At 43.1% G+C, this 22,426-nt stretch overlaps 1 protein-coding gene across 5 annotated transcripts; it reads left to right on the top strand.

The window, feature by feature from the left end:
• The first annotated feature begins 3 nt into the window (after positions 1-3).
• gne (glucosamine (UDP-N-acetyl)-2-epimerase/N-acetylmannosamine kinase) lies at positions 4-20,908 on the top strand. 5 transcript variants are annotated; one of them, XM_079159625.1, is made up of 14 exons: positions 4-136; positions 14,850-14,921; positions 15,090-15,238; positions 15,329-15,575; positions 15,710-15,917; positions 16,012-16,164; positions 16,256-16,468; positions 16,826-16,913; positions 17,486-17,696; positions 18,013-18,142; positions 18,263-18,484; positions 19,418-19,600; positions 19,945-20,061; positions 20,265-20,908. In XM_079159625.1, exons 2-14 carry the CDS (start codon positions 14,868-14,870, stop codon positions 20,498-20,500), a joined length of 2,211 nt encoding a protein of 736 aa, XP_079015751.1. In that variant the 5' UTR covers positions 4-136; positions 14,850-14,867; the 3' UTR covers positions 20,501-20,908. The 5 variants fall into 5 exon arrangements, with proteins under 5 accessions (XP_079015751.1, XP_079015752.1, XP_079015748.1 ...); XM_079159626.1 differs by lacking the exon at positions 4-136 and adding an exon at positions 3,195-3,213; XM_079159622.1 differs by lacking the exon at positions 4-136 and adding an exon at positions 3,295-3,328.
• The last annotated feature ends 1,518 nt before the right edge of the window (positions 20,909-22,426 follow it).

Genomic DNA, 22,426 nt, shown 5'->3' with positions numbered 1-22,426 from the left:
GTCTTATAGTCGCGACTCCTCCTCGCCCTATAACGGTGGGGTGGCTAGTAACTACTGAAAACAGATGGGAAAAAAGTGAAACTAACCGCGGATTGTTTCAGCATGAGATGAAGACAACGTATCTGGATAGTTCAAGGTAACTTAACTGTCTCTAGGTGGGAATTCGTGTCAGGGTACTATCATGTTTGATACAGAGGGATTGATAACTTCAGCTAACTGTGATGTGGGGTTCGCCAGCTAACGTCAGCCAACCTTACGCAGCTGCGAAACGTTCAGTCACTGACTCGTGCACGGACGAATTGAGCAACGTGCCCCAACGGATCTGCATTGATATGATACTGTCTGTACTTTTTCAATCCAATTTGCTTAGCGTATTTATGAAGCTAACGAAAAAACACAGGCGGCACGACGTGACGCGAAGTTCGCCGCTATTCATTGCGAATTGCTTCGCAAGGCATTGTGGGGATTCCGGACGAGGCGTAACGGACCAGAAACGTTACATAAAGTCTAACGTGTTGACGTTCATGCACATTAGCGAGACACTCGCTTGGAGTCTCCGTAGTGATTAGCCAAGACTCGTTCAGTAAAAAGTGGCGTACTACTGGGATGGGAAGACTATTGACGTGAAGAAGAGAAATCTGCTGTACTTTCTGGTCACAGATGCAAAACAACCCGCAGTGCTGCCACTGTGCGCGCGTGCGCGTGTGTGTGTGCGTGTGTGTGTGCGTGTGTGTGTGTGTTACACACTAGTCCGCTGCTAGTTCATAAGGTGCTGAAACAGAGCCTTGTAGCTAACACACTTTTCTTGCTGCACAAAGTTTGCTGCAGCGACTGAACGACGAGGAGACAGGAACATATGAGCAGATGTGCATACAGGTGTATGAAAAAGGTTCGTCCTTGCCTTCTAAGGATTACCTCTTGTTTTGTCCACTTTTTGGGGGGTTAGCTACAAATTGGTCTATACAATAGGAGGTTTTGCGCTATCAACATCATTGAGTATAACATTTTCCAGCAACATTTTGCCTTGTGTGCTTTTAGCAGTGGCGGGCCGTCAGGGCCTGCAAAGCCTTCTCTGCTGGCCTAAACAGAATCACAAAGTTATAGCTATTTTATAATTTAATATTTTTTCTTAAATACATTTAATTTTTTCTTATATGTATTATAATTTATAAAAATATTTTTCCCATTATCTTATTTTCTCATTGCACAGCTACTGTGCTCCTCAGTTGCTCTGCTTCCAGTGCAGCTTGTTTTAAGTAGAGCTTTTATCCAATCAGATTTCACCTCTGTGTCTCTAGTAAGAAGAGAGGCCCCAGCCTGCAGAGTCACCCAGTGCTGCCATGTGCAGTTTAAATTGAATGGGGACGATATTGTTGATTCAACCAATCAGATCTTTGGTTTGGGATTCATGGCCCCACCAGAGCAGTTTGCAGGCCTAGTTACGTCAGCTCAGAGTCCAGATGCCTCTCTGCCAGCAAGGTGCAGAGTGTGCTGTGATTGGTCAGTGGGCGGGCACGTGACTATGTGCCCGCGAAACATGATTGCTAGCAGAGCTTTGTAGCAGACAGAGTTCAAGTGGAAATATTTGAAAGACATTTTACCTAGCTTTGTTTTTTTAATATCAAATGGCGGAAGGAGGAGAAACAGATTTAGTGGCGGAGTTACTGGGAACGCTTTTCTCAAGAAGGACATTTCTGAACAAACTGGACAGTAAGAAACGACCCCACAGCTAGCAGCCCTGACCCAGCCAGGAAAAGGATTTGTATGCAGCGTCAGAAGCGTTGCACATGTTATGGCTGTGAATGTGTTTCATTTTAACTGAGCGTCGGTACTTTTGGAGAGACTCGAGTGGATCTACAACTCACAACCGCGGCCCGCCCTTCACCGGTCCACGGCCGAAGACGACCACCGAACGCGGTCGAAGGCGACATTCACATTAAGTGTCGCCACTCATCATGAACTGTGTATCCTTCTGTCACATTAACGTTAGTGCACGTAGCTCACCATAGGGACATCTTACCTATGCAATTACGTATTTGATTTCGGTGGGTCTCGTCTAAATGATGCAAGGCGAAAAGACAGCTAGCCACTAGACTATATTGTAGATATATTAATATTTACCAAGGTTACTATATACGTAATCTGCTCAAATTACGATTTTATTATTGTGAAGCATTTACTAATGTTGCACGATGAGTGCTGTGACGTGTTATCTTCGCTCCGTGGCTCAGTGGTAGGTCAGATGTCAATTCCTCATTAAGGGTCAGTCAGAGTCAAAGGATCGACTCCTGTAGAGTCCATATTTCTACGAATTTTATGTCACCAGACAACAAATCTTATTTTCGTACAACACATCTTATTTTCGTAATGAAGATGGATAATTGGTCGTGGTAATGCTGTCGAAATCCTAAATTAATGCTGCAACAAGCCTCTCCATCGTAATGTTTCAACAGACACACTAACCCCTGCGTGTAGTTATTCACGTTCGGTCCCTCTAGTAACAAAACGACAGTTACCAGTCATGTCTAATCTAGATTAATGTGTGCTGCACAGTGTAGAGTATCGTTAACATAACATGAATGTCCGTAGTCTTTAACATAAAACATACGCGTTGTGAGATAGCCTACAGAAGTTGAATCACAACTTAATCTGGGTGGATCACAGTTCCCCACAGCTGACAGTCATCTGTACGCGGTGTTTGAGCTCAGTATGTTTAACTCACAGGCTGCATGAATGCACAGACAGGTCTCACATCGACTTGACATCAGATTAGTAACGATATATGATACAAATATAAGACGGACAACAGAGCGTTTCTTAAAGGATTTATTGACGTGAGTATTTTGAACAGGCATCGACACCTACCACCAACTCTGTCATTCACTCTGGTCCTCGTCATGCGTCCTCGGAATCTCAACCACAGCCTCGTTAACGAGTAGTACATATTCCAACAAAGTGTTCCGTTTATATTCTTTCAAAAGAAACCGTAGAAACTACGTGAAAGAGAGGAGAAACGATAGAAATGTTTATTTCCTGTTTATTCTACGTGGGTCCTGAGAGGCCACTCCTACCACACATCTGATTTACGCACTCGACAATAAACCAGTTAATTCAAAACCAGTTAAACTCGCACACCGGCGGCGGATCCTGTTGGACTTCTTACTGGAACTGATGTACTGGGATTAAACTCTTTGTCAGCATAGACAGCATTTGGTGAGTGAACTAGAAGCTTCGTTTGTTTACCTCTACTGTTCATTTGTCTATTGTGGCGTTTTTATGTATTTGAATGGCTCGTGCTCGTGTGGTGGAATGCGTGGATCCGCTGCAGGTCTGCTGGATTGATTTGTTGCTTTGTTGTCATATGAATATATGCGACTGCTCTTGTGAGTTTGTCATTGTGTTACATTGATTTGGACTATATTGTCCGTTTTGGACGCAGCGTATTCATGTATCTGCACATTTTATTTCATTTGTCAAATGTTGCAGTGTTATGTGAATATGCGGCTTTTACACGAAACAAATAATAACCTGTAGCTGTGACGTCATAATGAGGTTATTAGAAGTGGAGAATAGCACTGAAGGCCCAGGTATAAAATCCACGGCCCGCCACTGGCTTTTAGTAAATAAGCTGTGGACATAATACCCAGGTGGTTCCTCATGCAACCACATCTGCAGGACATAAATCACAGGAATTATCCAAAGTTGTGCTTCCTTTAGAGGACATTAGATGGCAGTATCTCATTAACAGATATATGACATACCTTTGTTTGTATTTGCCATTTTTAGAGCCTCAACTGAAACACTTATCAGAAGATTATTTTCATGCCGTTTTCATCTTAAAGCCATGCCTTAATAAGATAAGCAAAGCAGATATCAGTCCGGACGGTCCAACATGAAATGTTGTGTTAGAAAAAAAAAGGTGTCTATAACTACTCTAATGTAAGGGTAAATCGATAAATCATATTTGGCTAATTAAAAGGGAATTTGGTTTTAAAGACTATTCATTGAGGGGGACATAGGATAGTGATGATTATGGTAATCCTGCCTCGTGGCCCTTTGTTTTGTTTGCTCTTTGTTTCGTCAAAGTTAATTTACACTGTACCTGTCAGAGATCCGTGTTTGATTTAGCTTGACGTGGCATTCTCTTTGACTTTTTGTTCCAGGATGTTGGAATCAGGATGAACGTAGTTACCGTCATTCCCTCGTGTCAAGAACAGGAATACGCTATGTTTCCTAATATTCACTTGACGTTATGTGACTGTCATCATACCTTTGCTGCAGTACATTATATTTGGCAGATACCCACTTCATCAATGCATCTCCAGTACCCCGCATTAGTTGAGCGCAGCAACTAATGATTATTTTCATATTTGATTAATCTGCTTGCCCATTATTATCTCAATGAATTGATTATTCTATAAAATGCCAAAAAGTTACGTTGAACTCTTTTGGTTTGTTGATGCAAGCCTGTACGTCTCTGCACTTCTTAAATACACATAACACTCACAATAGTGGGTCAGTGAACTCTCCTGTGACTCAGAGACGTGGCACTCTTCAGAAGGCTGCAGGGCTTTTATGGTTTTGTCATAGTTTTACCTCTGACCACAGCTGTGTCTGATCAACGTTGGCATTGCTAGGTACTGACCAGTGAGGTGAAGGTCCACAGATGCTGCAGTCTGTTCGCAATAATGGTGATTATTTCTCGACTTATCTCTGTTGGCCTGGTGGGAGTGTGCAGTCTTGACAGAGACTGATTGTAACTTGGGATGATTGACTGAACTAAAGGGGACAACACACCCATACATTTATGGTCTCATGGTTTGGTTTCTCCTAGTCTTATAAACAAGCTACATGTTGAAATAGTTAGGGTAATTGAATCCATAAATGGAGTGTAAAAAAAAAAAAAAGAAGGAAAAACAAAACTGTAAATTCTGCATGTTATTTACTACCTCAAGACAAAAGTCTTCTGGTTAATGCATTGCACATTCACACAACCAATATGCAGTTCATCCACGCTCTATATGGAACACACAATTTATCAATAATGCTGGCTTTTAATACGAGCTCGGAAGATAAGTAATGCATCATTAACAATCGAGGAACCCAGCTGCTATTGTTACCAACCCGAGATACAACGTATACAAAATGACCGCTAACATAGCTAGCAGAGCACTTAACGAGAGCTACCCGAGAAGATGGACTTTTTAGAATTTCAGTTAACAAAGTCGTTGATGTTGTACCCAGTTTGTGGCTCGTGTATAGTGTGTTTTGGAGTAATTGGAGCATCTGCCTCATCTACAATGTATTTTGAGCCAGTGGCGCTGAGGCTGCGCTCATATTGACTTTAGCCCTGCTTGAAAAGCCCCACAGCTCTTGCATTCCTTTGGGTGGAGCCAGCCCCTCGGTGCAGCGGGGTTTCCAACGCAGCAGAACAAGCAAGGTTGTCTGGTTGGACCAGTCCCAAAATTTAGCCTTTTCATCCCCTGTGTTGGCCAATCACACACGTGTTGGTGCACTCTCCTGCTGGATTACTTTGTAACGTGAACGCAGTAATGTTTGTCTCTTTTTTGGGGGGAATAGAAAACACTCAGCAAGCAAACCCCACACACAACAGTGGAGGCATAGAGTTTGCTGAAAGAAACGATCTTTGCTGCACCTCTAATTTGTTATGTAGTCTAAATAACACAGCCTGCGTCGAGAAACTGAGCTGCACCGTCTTAAAACCGTTCTGATTAGACAAGTCGGGACGTCTTCACACCGAAGAAAAATAAATCTATATTTTATAACTTAAAGTATTTTTCTCCCACCACACATAGTACTTAACTGTTGGTGCCTTTTGCTGCCTGAGAAGCCTTCAGACTAGTACAAAGGTATACTGATACCAGAAAGGTATCTCAACACCCTGCTGTCATGAACGGTACTACACTCCATTTTATTAGCACAGCCGTTTTCCCGTTTTTGTTAAAACATGAGAGAACCAAAGTCAAATAATGAGCTGATCTGGTTTATGTAAATTCCTCTTCTGTTTTTTTCTTTTGAAGAGAGAAAGCAATAATATTTCAAGGCAATAGAATGAGCGAATGCTAGTAAATCATATTTACTGTCCATGATGCAAACACATGCCAGGGTAACATTAGGAAGGAAGTACAAGTGTATTTAAACCATAGATTTAGTTCTATTTACCTGTGTCTTTGTTAATTATCTAGGTTATTGATACAGATTAGGGCTGCAACTAACGATTATTTTAAGAATCGATTAATCTGTCGATTATTTGTTCGATTAATCGATGAATCGGATAAAAAAACAAAAAAGCATTAATTTCCAACCCTTTATTCAAAAACAGAACTCACAGTGCAAAGAATCTTCAGAAAGTGCACAAAGGTTGCTCGAACATCCCTGAGCTGTTAAAGTAGTAATTTAAAAAAAAATGGACTAATATCAGGAGTGGGATTCAGCGGGTTACCCACGCCTCTCGGTGAAGGGTAGACACGCTGAGCCACTCAGTGTGGCGCGCGTGCAGCCCCGAATATCTTGCGGCATCACAGACCTGTTATTGCTCAATCTCGTGTGGCTGAACGCCACTTGTCCCTCTAAGAAGCTGGACGCCGACCGCACGGGGCCGCGTAACTAGTTAGCATGCCGGAGTCTCGTTCGTTATCGGAATTAACCAGACAAATCGCTCCACCGACTAAGAACGGCCATGCACCACCACCCACAGAATCCAGAAAGAGCATCAATCTGTCAATCCTTTCCGTGTCCGGGCCGGGTGAGGTTTCCCGTGTTGAGTCAAATTAAGCCGCAGGCTCCACTCCTGGTGGGGCCCTTCCGTCAATTCCTTTAAGTTTCAGCTTTGCCACCATACTCCCCCCGGAACCCAAAGACTTTAGTTTCCCGGACGCTGCCCGGCGGGTCATGGGAATAACGCCGCTGGATCGCTAGTTGGCATCGTTTATGGTCGGAACTACGACGGTATCTGATCGTCTTCGAACCTCCGACTTTCGTTCTTGATTAATGAAAACATTCTTGGCAAATGCTTTCGCTTTCGTCCGTCTTGCGCCGGTCCAAGAATTTCACCTCTAGCGGCACAATACGAAGTGTCCCGGCCGTCCCTCTTAATCATGGCCCCAGTTCAGAGAAAAACCCACAAAATAGAACCGGAGTCCTATTCCATTATTCCTAACTGTGGTATTCAGGCGACTGGGCCTGCTTTGAACACTCTCATTTTTTCAAAGCAAACGCTTCGGACCCCGCGGGACACTCAGTTAAGAGCATCGAGGGGGCGCCGAGAGGCAAACATCTCCGCGACTTATTGAGTGGCGTAATAATCGCGCGACACAACGAATCGATAATGAAATTCGTTGCCAACTATTTTAATAATCGATTTTTATCGATTTTATCGATTCGTTGTTGCAGCCCTAATACAGATGTATTTAATGCAGTTTATTTCATCAGATCTTTGATGTTGATGGTTAATTTGCAACCTAGTTATATACATCATGTATGTACTTGTTATTTGTATGTAATTTCAGAACCAAACATGGAAGAGTGAGCATGTGTTGATCACGGGGCAATAAATAATAACAGTTAAAAAATAAATAGATGTTTGGTTTATTGTTATTAAGCAGCCTTCAGTGGATCTTGCCTCAGTTACCACCCGGTCATAGCACCACCTGTGCTTACCATTTATTACCTTCATTACTATATCATCACTGCACCATCATCACTGTCATCATCATCAACCTCTAACCCAGTATTTCTCAAACTTTGGGGCGCGCCCCTCTAGTGGGGCGCAGGGGGAAATGCAGATTTTTTTTGTTTCAAGAACTTTATTGAGAACCTGGCGTAATGCCTGTACTTTCGTGTAAATGTTTACGTTACGCCGTTAACAGGTTGCGCTTGCGCATGCACGACGGCCAAGATCGTTGGCGACTCACATTTGTAGCTTAGTTTGCAAAAGGAAGAGACATTATCGAAATGACGTCCGACTCTACCCGGAGGCTGAGGTTTACAGCTCAAACACTGAGTGAGGTCTGGCTCGGTGTGGAGAGGGATCCTCCGCTCATAGGACAGAGGGCTGTGGGCATTCTGCCTCCCTTCGCCACATCCTACCTCTGTGAGATCAAAACTAAATACAGATCTAAGCTCAGCATTGAGCATGAATTGAGAGAGACCGTATCAAGCCTGCAACCCCGTTTTACAAAGATTTGTAGTGGAAAGCCGGCTCATTGCAGCCACTAATACTGATAAAACGTGATGGCTCACATATCTGCACTCATTTAGTTTTGCACAGGTTGCACTTGTTTTGAAAAGATATGCAGTGTAAAACTCAGTAAAACTCTTTATTGCCAAATATTTGAACTTGTTTTGTTAAGTTTTTCACAGGATGCACTTTATTGTTATTATCTTGAAAATATATTCAGTGCAAAACAGGTTAATTGCAGCCACAATAAGCTATTTCTTTTGCCAAATATTAGTTATTTTTTGCACAGATAGAACTTTATTTGCATTGTTCTAACAAAGTGATCGCACATTTTATTAGTTTTTGTCTGATGGAGCAATCTGGTTTACTTGAAAGTGATCGCAATTTTCTTTATTCTATTATTTGAAAAAGCATTTTTGTTGTGGCAGTTTTCTTCCTCCAAAGTGGGGCGTGACCGAAAAAGTTTGAGAACCACTGCTCTAACCTGTTCTTTTGTAACTGCTGTCTGCGTCCTCGCCCCTCTGACACAATCGTGTCATCGTAATGCAAACAATCCGGTCTAAAGAATGATGTCTCACTGTGCTTGCGTGTGAACACTGTTGTAGGAGTTGACTATATGAGTTATTGTAAAGGGACTGAAACAGAGAGCACAGCTGCTCTCACAATTCTAAAATGTCTCGCACTGTTTTGTAGTCATCAAATGATTGTTGTTTAGCGCTGTTGCCTGTTTTTAGTCGTGTGTCTATCTCTGTGCATGTACATTTAGATAAGTCATATTTATTGTATGTGTACACACTTAACACTTAGCAAGGAAAGACACTCTTTGGTATTTTCTAATCTGCATCTCCTTAGAGCTCCAGAGATCAATCTCATAAATCCTCATAAACTTCAGACAGAACTTTATCTAAATTTCTTATAATTTAAGGTGTTTTGATTTGAAAGCCTTTTGTCGTCTCCCATGCTGCAGTACCACATTCCCCCTTAGCTGTTGCAGATCTCTGATGATAATTAGTATAATTATAATAATATAATTAGTTAGTTATCAAAGAAATCACATAAACTTAAGTATAGAGACATCAGATTACTGCGTACAATGTAAATGTTTGAACTAATACATTTTTACATTATAAAAAAAAAAGAAATCAGCAAACAGAAATTTCCATGTTCCGTCATCTGTTATTCCATTACTTATCCTGATGTTTTGGGTTTTTAGCTGTGGTATCGTTTCAGTATTGGCATTGAGATATTAAGGTGTGGTTTCATTTTAAAGTCATCATTTTGGTATTGTGACAACACCACTTCAGACTCATCATATTTCATTGTTTCCCCCATGCCTGAAGCTTCAGGGCTGATATTCGTTCTAAATAGTTTGATTGGCGGTACCTATAAAAAGCATCTGACCAAAAAGCTGGTCAGAAGCACATGGATTCTGAGTTGAAATGTTTTCAAAACAAATGTTCCTCCTTTCTCACCTGCTCTTTAATTTGCTCTCAGAGCGACACAGCTGGACTTGCCCTCTGCAGCACCAGATGCCTTTTAAGCTTAGGATCACACTGGACATATTACTAATTATTTTCTGAATTACTGCAGATTCATCTGAAGTATATTATTTCTGTAATTTCAGACGAATTAGTCAGTGATTTTTTTGTAGTATAGGGACGAGACGATCTCCTATGCTTGATGTACAGCAGGTTGCCACATCTTCCTTCCACTCAGCCAATCCCAAGCTTCAATCCAAATAAACCCAACCCAGATCCCACCCAGCCCCTCCCCCAGCTGTATCAGTCTGTCACCCTACCTCTCTCTCCTCCTTTCTCCCTTCCTCCGCTGCTTGCTGGCTCGTGCATTTCTTCCCTTCATTGCCTAATGCGGCTGGGCTAAAGGGAGAAATAATAGGATAGAGGGATTGGAAAAAGGGTGTAAAGGATTTTAGCTGAGAATCCAGAGGCGGGGGATGGAAAAGCAACTGGGTTCTTTATGGATAAACCCACATGTAAGTCATCGCTCTACCATATGTTTTGTCTTTATCTTTACATCCTTCCGTCCCGTCTCACTGCCTGTCATTGCCCCTCTTTTATTCTGTGTGCATTGTATCTCTGTCTGCCGCTTTTGCTGTGCCATCTCTGCCTTTTGCTCTCTGCATGCGTCCCTGCCCCCATACCATAACATTGGCTGCTGATGCTGTCTTGTGATCCTTGAGTGGAAGTCACTGGCGTGCTGAATGAGACTCAGGGTAAATCACATTATTTAGTCCGAGAGTTTTTTTTTTTTTTCTCTTCATATTTGCCACAAAAGAGTTAAAGAGCCACGAGAAATGGATTCATGTTGCTTTGACTACGTCACACAAATACTCTAAGTTTTAAGTTGGCGTTCACACACCTGATTTAATCCTGTTTCACGTGCAGGAAGTCAGATTCAAAGCAGTAAGGCTCGATTCCTGAATGCTCACTATACTGGTTTACTGTGGTTGGTTCTCTTTCATAGCATTCCTTTCATGACTCATATTGGGAACGCCTATGGCGTGACCTCATCAGAAGCTCCTATTGTATTCTGCCATCCTCCTTGTCAGTGTCAAGGAGGGTGGACCTAGCTTAACTGTCCATAGACACAAGCAAAAACTCGGCCCCTGGGCGCTTTGTTCACGGTCTGCTCAGTTATTAGAGAGTTATCGCTCATACTAGTCTGTCACCAAACAGTAGTCTGAGCTGCTAACTGTGGAGAGCAGCAATACTTTCAGCAGCTAGCCCGAGCTAGCACACTCCGAGGTAGCAATACCCCACGAAAGTAGAAACACTTTCCTCAAACTACCGTTAGCTTCACTGAGCTAACGCACCACAGAGTGGCAATACTCCCGCTGCATAACCCGCCTGGAAGTCGCAACGCTCCCAGTCGGCTCCCGCTATTCCCTAGCCTAACCAGGCTAGCATAAGCACATAGTGTAACTACAGTTAATTATCCCTGCTAGTGACAATGGCTGCCGCTTTTGTCCCTATTAAAGCAGATGAGAAAATACAGGCACGAGCCTGCCCTTGCGGGAATAAAATATCGAGCTTGGATACCAGATGTGTGTGATGTGTCTTGGTTTAAAACATGCCCATGCCGCCTTTGAGTCCATGGAGAAGTGCACACACAGTGGCTGATTCTCCCTCAAAGTGCGCCGTCTGGCTCGTCAGACGAATATGACCGGCGGCGACCCAGTTATGGCTTCCACCGCAGTAGCTCAAGAGCCAATGGAACTAGCTAAGCTGATGGCCCCCGAAGCTGAGGCTGGACCGAGCTGGGGAGATCAACTGGACATTGCGGACACGCTGCCCCGAGAATTGGTCAAGTTTGCCGGAACCACGGCTTTCGCAACATGCCCTCAGTGGAGCCCGTGGTGGCTGCTTACCTCCGCCCAAAAACGTCCCTGTCATCCCCGGGACTTGCTCACCCATCCAGAGCGGACCGGTGCCAGTCCAACCTGACAGATAAGGCGTACAAGGCCGCTGCACTGTCGGTCCGGGCCCTTAATGCCACATCTCTTCTAATGACATACCAAGCCGAGCTGGAGGAGGAGATGACGGCTTCGCCTGACTCGGCGTTATGGGAAGAGGTGTGCATCATCACGACCACTGCCTCCACCTCCACAAGGTAGCGATCCAGTCGCAAGGTAGAGCCATGGAGTTGATGGTTTTACAGGAGAGAGCCCGCTGGCTGAATCTCACCACCTTGTCGGCCAAAGAGAAGGAGGACGTCCTCGACACCTCCAAACCACACCCCAGGGTTTCTACGGCACAACGGTCACGTCGATGGGGAGGGGACAGCTGTAGGTCAGCATCCCTTGGTCTGCCGCTTCATGAGGGGTACACGCCGTAAACTCCCGGTCTCTAAACCACTGATCCCATCCTGGGACCTTGCCACCGTGTTGGATGCTCTTTCGGCTCCACCTTTTTGAACCACTCGAACAAGTAGACTTGAAAATGGTGGCTTTAAAGACAGCTTTGATGTTGTCTCTTGCTTCAGCTAAACAAGTAGGTGAGATTCGTGCTCTTTCAGTACACTAAGCGTGTACAAAGTTCTCTTTGGAGAATGTCAGGGTGACTTTACATCCTAATCCTGCATTTATACCTACGGTGTTAGGGTCATACTCCCCAATTGATCTGGTGTCCTTCTATCCCCTGCTATTCTCCTCAGATGAGCATCAGCGGTTACATATGTTGTGTCCGGTGCGTGCTTTACGCATCTACATTGACAGAATCAAAGGCTGTAGGAAGAGGGGCCAGCTCTTTGTGTCTTGGGAAAAGAACCACTTGGGGAAGCCAGTCTCAAAGCAGCAGCTCTCTCACTGGATTGTGGGGGCTATTGCTTTAGCCTATAGCTCTAAGGGGTTGCAGTCTCTCTATGGGCCCTTTTCAGAGGGCTCTCCATTCAGGAGCTTTGCGCTGCTGCAAGTTGGGCCTCGCCACACACCTTCGCCAGGTTCTACAGGCTTGATGTTACAGCTTCCCCATTAGCTCATTCGGTGCTTAGTGTGGCTAAACCACGGTAAGGCTAATTTCAGGACAGTTGGTTCCCCAGTAATATCTGCCAATCCGGGAGTCAGTATTTTCCCAATGTGAGACACAAAACGAATGTTATGAAAGAGAACTTTAGGTTACCTGCGTAACCCCGGTTCTCTAAGTAGCATGAGTGAGTGTCTCACCAGACCACCCTCCTTGCTCATTCGTAGCGAGGAAGAGGTGAGCATTTTTTAATGACTGGCAGCGTAGCGGCAAGCCCTTTTTATAGGGGGAGGGCCTTCACCCTCCTTGACACTGACGTGCTTTTTTTCCAGCCAATCTTGGCTGGCAGAATGCAATAGGAGCTTCTGATGAGGTCACGGCGTAGGCGTTCCCAATGTGAGACACTCACTCAATCTACTCAGAGAACCGCGGTTACGCAAGTAACCTAAATATTTTTGCGGCTGATAGATGGCATTCTTTAAGCAGCTGAACTCACAACTCATGACATAGCACAGTCAAGGCCTTTTTTTATTTGCACAGTTGAGATGTTCTTTGCTCCTATTTGATAAAGGGCTCGATATTGCCCATGTTGCTAAACTTATTACCCCCTTTTTTTTGTTCTCTCTTTGCGAGTAGTACCCATTGCCTTTATTTCTGATCTGGCTCCTCACCTTGGTCAGTTTCATACCATCAGTACAGAGGCTCCATCCACAAAGGCTAATGATTCTATATTGACCAAATATTGACATAGTGTTTGCACCAGGGAAATGGATTGTTAACAATATGAAATGCAAGGTACTTGCCATGGCTCTCATGACAGTGCCATAGTGCCACAGTGGGAACCCTGTTTTTTTATTTATTTTTTTTATCTCTGTTTGTTCATTCTGATGTCAATGACCTATTCTCAGAAGTCCAAAGGAGTGAAAAACAGCTCGGCCAGTGGCTAAATCTAACCTCGGGAGTTTGTAAAATTCCAAGCACTCAATCCTCTCTGGAATTTGAGGTCCTTGTGATTCACCACATTGGCTCGAATATATAGACTAACTATAATTTTTCTGGAAATGACACTCAAGGGTTATTGTTTTTTTTTATATTCAAGAACTTGACTTTGAATGCTTATTTGGAAACTGTCATAATGCGTTCACGGCAGCAGATGGCAGCAAGTGTTGAGGATTCTTTCACCAGTTTTAGTTTAACATAGTTGAATTAACCGTAGAGGATACGTGATATATTGTGATCTGCCATTGGTGCACACTGTTGACAGCTGAAGAGAAGAGAAGAGAAGCAGCAAGGTCTTTTTTCACAGTGGACATTTTGACATGTCACAGTAAGAAATGCTCATGTGTAAACCATAAAATTAATTGTCTGATTTCCATTTCCATCTGTTTCAATTATAGGGTCTAGAGTGGCCCACTGTCATGGCTTACTGGGACTCTGAGTTGAACTGATTAATGTTATTAGTAACACCTGCTTTATAGTATGACAAGTCAGAATATCCATTTAAATTCTGGGGCTAGGTCTTTGTAGTTTTGGGTCAGGTGTGCAACGTTGTCAACTAAAATTGTAATCATACCAAAGATTCTCGTAGGACTACTCAGTGATTTGATCTTCATCGCTTTACTAATGTCCCAGTTGGTCGTTTAGTAGGGTCTGACCCTTCAGTTGACTTTAGCCCGCTAATATATCAGGGAAAGATAATGGAGGGGGTGAACAAATGAAATGGACTAATACAAACGGGTTGTAAACATATCCAGTTACTGCGGGGGATTGAAGTGCGATTCCTTCTGTCATCATTTCTCGTGGACAATAGTCCTAACCCCTTATGACCAAACAGCCAATAAGCATAGAGAAAAGCTTTTGCACAATTTACTTTAGTGAACTCACTCAAGGCCAGTTTCCTTCTGCCATGTGACCAGAGTGTACCAGCTGTGAGTGTGTGACCACCACCTTGCCATGCAAAGCACTGTCCTACAGCAAGAAAGAAATGTGTCAGCATGTGTTCTTTGTGTAAAATTCAAAAAATGTTTCCATACTACAGCATCTGAATATTCAGAAGATCCAGGTGAGTATGACCTGTGGGTGGGTTAGGGTACTGAACATAATTGCTAAAATCATGGATTGCAAACCCATTACTGGATCTCACCTTCTCCTTTGACCTTGTTTTCTAGGAGTTGTACCTTCTGAGAATGCAAAGCGTCAAAGACAAAATGGAGAGGACCAAGAAAGAAGACGAGAATCGGGTATTGCTTTGTTTACATTTAGGACATTATCAGTCATTTGTATTTTAATAATTAAAAAACTATTGGAGAGAGGGGTGTTTCTACGTGTTGTGAATGCTAAATTCCAATCAACTAATGGTCTCTGTGTGTGTGTGTGTTTGTGTGTGGTTACACCTCCGTTTGGTGTAGTGTAAGAGGAAGTTGAGGGTGTGTGTGGCAACATGCAACAGAGCGGACTACTCCAAACTGGCCCCCATCATGTTTGGGATCAAAACCCACCCTGACGAGTTTGAACTGGAAGTCGTGGTGCTTGGCTCACATCTCATTGATGACTATGGGTATGACGGCATCCTTTGTTAGCCAACACAACAGTCCATAATCATTCAAGTTCTTCCTTTCATTCTCTTTTGCTACTTCCCGCTCCACAGGAACACTTTCCGTATGATCGAGCAGGATGACTTTGACATCGGCTCCAAGCTCCACACCATTGTGAGAGGAGAGGATGAGGCGGCCATGGTGGAGAGCGTTGGGCTGGCACTTGTGAAACTGCCTGATGTCCTACAGAGGCTGCGCCCTGACATCCTGGTCGTCCATGGCGACCGTTTTGACGCGCTGGCCCTAGCAACTGCTGCAGCGCTGATGAACATTAGAATACTTCACCTGGAGGGGGGAGAGGTGAGGAGGCAGGGGGAGAGAATATACGAGAAAATTTGCGGTGATGCCTTTTCTTACCTTTTTTAAAGCGGTAATGTAAGAAAGTAATTGTTACCACATAACACACAACATCTTTTCTCTCCCTTTTTTCCCAGGTGAGTGGTACAATCGATGACTCAATCCGCCACGCCATTAGTAAACTGGCCCATTACCACGCCTGCTGCACACGCATGGCAGAGCAGCACCTCATCGCCATGTGCGAGGACCACTCTCGCATCCTGCTTGCTGGCTGCCCCTCGTATGACAAGCTGCTGTCAACAAATCACAGAGACGACTACATGGATATCATCAAGAGCTGGCTGGGTAGGGGGGGGGGGGAAACAGTCATGGGGCAAAAATAAAGTGTGAGACATTAGTATGTTTGTATGTCATGTGCGGGGCTTAATTCATGTTGCAGGTGACACGGTGCAGGACCGTGACTACATTGTGGCTTTGCAGCACCCAGTAACCACTGCCATCCAGCACTCCGTTAAGATCTACGGGCTGATGCTGGATGCCCTGCTCTCCTTCAACAAAAGGACCCTCATCCTCTTCCCTAACATTGACGCCGGTTAGTTTCACCTACTGGTCCCTTTTTAGTTCCTTCTTGTTTTTCCTGGCTCCTCTATCTCACTTGACCAAACCCCTTCCTATGTATACAGGAAGTAAGGAGATGGTGCGCGTGATGCGAAAGAAGGGCATCGAGCAGCACCCCAACTTCCGGGCGGTAAAGCACATTCCCTTTGAGCAGTTCATCCAGCTGCTGGAACACGCCGGCTGCATGATCGGAAACAGCAGCTGTGGGGTACGAGAGGCGGGGGCCTTTGGCACGCCCGTCATTAACCTGGGAACAAGGCAAACTGGCCGAGAAACGGGTACGTATGACAGAAAACAAGATTATTGTTACTTGCTGCCTCTGCCGTAATTATGGTCCTGATTTGCTGTCTGACAGACGAAGCTCAAAATATAGATTAAATCACTAATTGCTGAAGTAAGGGGCAGCTCTGCAAATGTTATCTGTTTGCTTTTTTCAGCTTTACAAAATGTGTTCATACAGACAGTTTGTAATCTGACACAAGTTATTGTTGTTCTGAATATTAGAGGATTGTGGCAGTTGGAAGACAAACATGCTGCTATGGTATTATTAGCGATTCTAAAGCAAGCGTTATTCTGTTGAATTAATCTGCCTCGGGGCTCGACAGCTGTGTTGATGACGTTTCTCTCTCCGCCAGGTGAGAATGTTCTACATGTTAGAGATGCTGACACTCACAATAAGATCTACCACGCTCTGGAGCTGCAGTTTGGAAAGAGATACCCCTGGTATGACCAATGTACTGCTGTGTCTGTCTCACTGGGTCTTTGACCTCCAGTTTTTCTCTTGAGATCCCCTAATCCTTTTTTATTCCTCTTTCTAAAAGCAATGTTTTTTTTAATCTTAAGCATACATATTTGCTCTGAATATTATGTGCTTCCAATGACATCTTGACGGCCTTCTAATTCACAAAGTCCAGTGTCACAGTCAAAATCCGTCTCCTTTATAGAGAAACCAGCTACATGACTTCGAAATGATCTACCCTTTTTGGCAGATTCTCTCTAGAGAGTGTTTAAAATGACCTTTTCACACAACCTCTGGCTACCACACAGGTAGTATTGGGGTCTGAAATAAGAGTAAACTTTGGGCCATGCAAAGTAGTCATTCTGTCTGGTGAGAAAATGTCACTGAGGTGTGATCATTAGTGCAACAGGGTTTTAGGCCCTAGAGATCTGTGAGACAATGGCGCCCTACCTCTAGAAGATTGTGGAAATGTTTAATTTAAGTACAAGATTGATGCTCTTTATTCCTTAGAAGCAATGTAACAATGTTTACATTCTGCACTTCTGTTTCCCATCAGCTCTAAGATTTATGGCGATGGCAACGCAGTTCCTCGTATTCTCAAGTTTCTACGGGCCATTGACCTGGATGAGCCCCTCCAGAAGACTTTCCGTTTCCCCCCTGTAAAAGAATCCATCTCCCAGGACATCGATCACATCCTGGAGACACAGAGCGCTCTGGCTATTGACCTGGGAGGGACCAACCTCAGGGTGGGGATCGTCAGCATGAGGGTATGCTCCATGGACTCTGTAATCCTTTGTTTGAATGTTTCTCCATTTTTTGATACTTTGATTCTTTGGCATTATAAAAGTGTTTACTTTCAAATGGTTATCAATAAAGCCATGATTCAAATTACAACTTTCGAATGTCGAAGATGTGACTAAGCATGATTTATAGGCACTAAGACTTTTGTCTTCATTGAGATTCAGTTTGTGCCTCAGTTTTATCTGCTATAAAAGCTGCTTCATGCTCTTCTGCTCTTCTTCCCTTTTCTTTCCCTACCACCACTCTGTCTTTCCCCCCTTTACTACCTCCCTCTCTGTCCAGGGTAAGATTGTAAAGAAGTATACTCAGCCCAATCCAAAGAAATTCGAGGACAGGATGCAGCTCATATTAAAGATGTGTGCAGATGCCATGCGGGACGCTGTCTGCCTCAACTGTAGAATCCTCGGTGTTGGTATGAAGGAAAAAAACCTCACATTAATGAATGAAATTAGTCTGTGAAGCTGACAAACCTGTTATCTATTATCTAGCTATCATGTCATTGCTCCTCTAAAATCTCTCATCTACATCTTAGGAGTTTCCACTGGGGGGCGTGTAAACCCCCAAGAAGGAGTGGTCCTGCACTCCACGAAGCTGATCGAGGAGTGGTCCTCTGTGGACCTGAGGACACCCATCTCCGACGCACTGCACCTGCCCGTCTGGGTAGACAATGACGGCAACTGCGCTGCGTTGGCTGAGAAGAAGTTTGGTCACGGAAAAGGGGTGGAGAACTTTGTCACTGTCATCACAGGAACAGGTGAGTCAGGATCAGGGCATGTGAGCGGTGAGAATTTCCACTCAATATCACTCACTGCTGGCTCAAAAAAATCTATTAAAAAAAAGCTGCTAAGTATTTTAATTACTGAATACCTTTTTTGTTGGGTTTTTTTACATTCGAAGCCTCTATTGAGGTTTTTGAATGACGCCTTGAATGTCTGTTGTCATAATTTATGACATCACCTTAAAAAAACTAAAAATACTTCAACAAAATCCTCAATATGAATAAAGTGATTCATCAGATTAAACAAGTTTGTGTTTTTTATATTAAATCAACCCTCTTTAATGAATATAACTCGTCAGTGCTGCGGCCATTTGTGTGCAGAGTGGTAGAGCAAACAGTTTTTTGACCATGGTAAGAAATGAAGTAATTTTATATGTAGAATAGGTTGAAAAAGTAGATGTGCAACTGATTGCAAAGTTGCCAGGCAAAAGACTATTTCTGTGATCTCTCACCGTCAGATAACAGGTAAACTGCATTAAGATTAGTCAAGTTTCCGCCATTTGCAATGTCAATCGAATCTGCTTTGTTTATTCTGCTCAGCCGATATTCACCACGATTGCTTTGGAAATTGCAGCTTGTGGCCAACTAAGGTGTTTGGGGAATGTTAGTCCACCATACAGTAGATCTGGTCTTTCTGAGGACATATCGAAGCCTATCAAGGCACAGTTTAGTGCCAAATAGGAATTAGTAATGAATTTGCTACTGTCACAGTATATTTTATTTCGTACGTAACCTGTTGTGAGTGTATTAAACCGTGAGCCTTGTCTCATGAAGCACATTGTGATCTTCACTATAGCTGTATTTGAAAGAAATTATGAGTTTATTGGAATGATTCACTTAAATTACTCAAATCAGTTGCTTAATTGCGCCTACGATCTGAGGAAGTAAATATCTTGACTCTTTGTGTAGGTATTGGAGGAGGGATTATCCATCACCACGAGCTGATTCATGGCAGTACCTTCTGCGCTGCAGAGCTGGGCCACATCATGGTTTCATTAGAAGGCCCAGAGTGTTCGTGTGGCAGCAGAGGATGCATCGAGGCTTACGCATCCGGCATGGCCCTGCAGAAAGAGGCCAAAAGGCTGCACGACGGTGAGTGTTTGTTTTTGTGTGTATGAAGCTTTAAGGATTGTGCCGAGACTCGATTACACCCAGATGATCCAGAAAGTAGCTCAGAAAGGTGTGTCTTCTAAACATCGTGTGTTTGAGTTGGTTGGATTTATTGGAAGGAAGAATTTTTTAGTCTTTTTCTTTCTTTCTTTAAACTAGAAATAAACTAATTTCTTACAGTTTTTCTAACTACTGTTGAAGTTGTCTCCGAATTAATGCCTTTGTTAAAATCCAGCATGGTAAAGAAAAAACCTGGCGTAGTGTTTATGACCAGTTAATTAAATGTAGCTCCTTACATCTGACCTATGTGTTGGTGTGTCTCTCAGAGGACCTGCTGATGGTGGAGGGGATGGATATGAAGCTCACGGAGCCGATCACTGCTGCTCACCTCATCAACGCAGCCAGACTGGGGAACTACAATGCTGACGCTGTTCTGAACAAAGGTCAGAGCACCTAACAAAAGAACAGAAAATAGTCTCTTGTGATAGACAGGGATTCAAACGCTTTGCATTGTTGAACAAAATGAGTGTAATTTTCCTCTTGCCCCTCACCGACCTTCATAGTTCATACGTCATTGCTCATAATATCTTCAATTAAAATAAGGGCAAAGTCTCATTTCTATCTGTCTTCGACTTCCTCTCTCCAGCCTCCACAGCGCTCGGTGTGGGCATCATCAACATCCTCCACATAGTGAACCCCACGCTGGTGATTCTGTCCGGAATCTTGGCCTCTTACTACCAGGCTCCAGTGCAGCACATCATCTCTGAGAGAGCCCTCGTCTCTGCCCAGAACATCAAGGTTGTCAAATCAGAGTTGGAGGAACCTGCTTTACTCGGAGCGGCAAGCATGGTTTTAGACTATGCAACCAGAAGGATATATTGAAGGATATCGTCCTGATTTACGAAGGACTGCTACCAACAAAAGGACTGCACGACTGAAAGTAGTACTTGTACTGCCCTGATAGATACATAAGCTTGACATTTTGAAGGCTAGACAATGACGATGCGTGCAAACCATCAGTCAGTGTAAACCGCAGGTTGAACATTTTGAAAAATGTGTATATATTTATATATAATATATAGCCTGTTGATTACCTCGATGAAGGCATTTTTGCTGGTAGTGTCTACAAAAATACAAATTCCCAAGACTGTGAGAATGATGCTGTCAACAGTCCAGATGTGCAGTTCCAATCTGGATATGTCATGTGTCATTGCATGGGCCAGAAATTCCATTATTTTCTACATAGTTTTTTTTTATTGGGGGGGGCGTTAATGCCATCTTCAAACCAAATTTACCCATACAGGTTAGGACTAACCCACTCTACTTTGATGTGATGTGGGTGGATGGAAAAGTCTGTCGTTATAGAAAGCTTGTATCAGATGTGACCAAAATACTGCTTAAACATTCTTCTGCAGCTTCCTGTCAATTCACCTTAATTGCTTGTTGTCTCACTTTGCCATTAATGTTGTTTGGAGTTTTCATTCTCAATTTGGTCTATTTTTGAGAGAAGGGTAACTGTCAAGTTATTATGTTACATCTCAATGTTTGGTTATGCATTCAATTATTTTAGGTGTATAGGGGAAAGAAATTATGTTTTTAAAGATAATGGCTAATGTAGTTGGTGATCTTAAAGGCTTACGGGGTAAGAAATAGTTTTTGAAAAATCAGTTGAAATACGATAATGAAATGTTAAGGTAGCAACTGATTTAGCTGCTACAGTATAAGGATGGCCTAGAGGGGGAATCGTTTGCCTGTGTCATATGTTTCTTTCTACCATTTCATTACCACATACCTTATGAAGATTTAAACTGGAGTTTTCTTCGTGCCTTTGGAAGATATACTTTATCTCAATGATTTACATGACTTATATGTAATTACATACTGTATTGTGCATTACAAGCTGATGGAATTTGTTTGGGATGAATTGCTTTGTCGTTTTTGGGGGTTTATGTCCAAATAAATGTACCGTTTTAGTACAAATCCGGCTGACTTTTTGCAAAAGCCTTGTCCACAGTATGGTTGCTCTCTTTGGGCGTTTATGCAGCTTCTTAGTTTGGATGTCTATGCAGAAAGACTGCAATTGTTACAATACTCATTCAAAACACAAATATCTTTGCCTTCAGCATTTAAAACATGTTCAGTGATGAAAAAGCCCAAATAAGAGACATGCAATCAAAAAAAAAGAAATCTGATATTGGGGGCGATGTGTTTCTGGGCGTCCAGTAGAGTTGACTGAGCTGCTGTTTCCCATTGTAAATTTTACTTTTTACTTTTTAACAGTGAATATGAGTCTCCTGGATATTTAAACTGAGTAAAAATCACACAAATACTGTAAATGGGACTTTTGCGTCGAAACAGTGGTCGCCCATTAAAACACTGCTGAGTTCTGCATTCTACAAACAACAAAGAAGCAGTATCTGAATCTTCCACTGTAGTCCCCTCCGCCAAGTTTTAGAATCACTCCAGGCCATTAAAAAGTCAGTATTGCACCATTCAGTCGTCATCCAGTTTATTAATATCTGTGCACTGTGAGTCATGTTCCGCCATGTTCCTCACTTGTTTAATTATTTTGATGATGTTCGATGCCTGAATTATAATCATGAAAAGTTGAATTACAAAAACATTACTTTGTCATTTTTTAAATAATTAGCAGTTATCTTGAGTGTACATTTCAGGGACTAAGGAGCCAGGTCATCATCTAGTCCTACATCTTCACTCAAGTCCCAAGATTGAGTTAATGCAGTGACATTAGATGTTACAGAACTGTACTTCTGAAAAATGCTCACCTGTATCAATAAGGAGACATAT

The sequence above is a fragment of the Pholis gunnellus genome (genome assembly GCF_910591455.1).
Source record: "Pholis gunnellus genome assembly, chromosome: 5".
Lineage (NCBI taxonomy): Eukaryota > Metazoa > Chordata > Actinopteri > Perciformes > Pholidae > Pholis > Pholis gunnellus.
The sequence above is the reverse complement of the archived record's forward strand: the minus strand, read 5'-3'. Positions and strand labels throughout refer to the sequence as shown.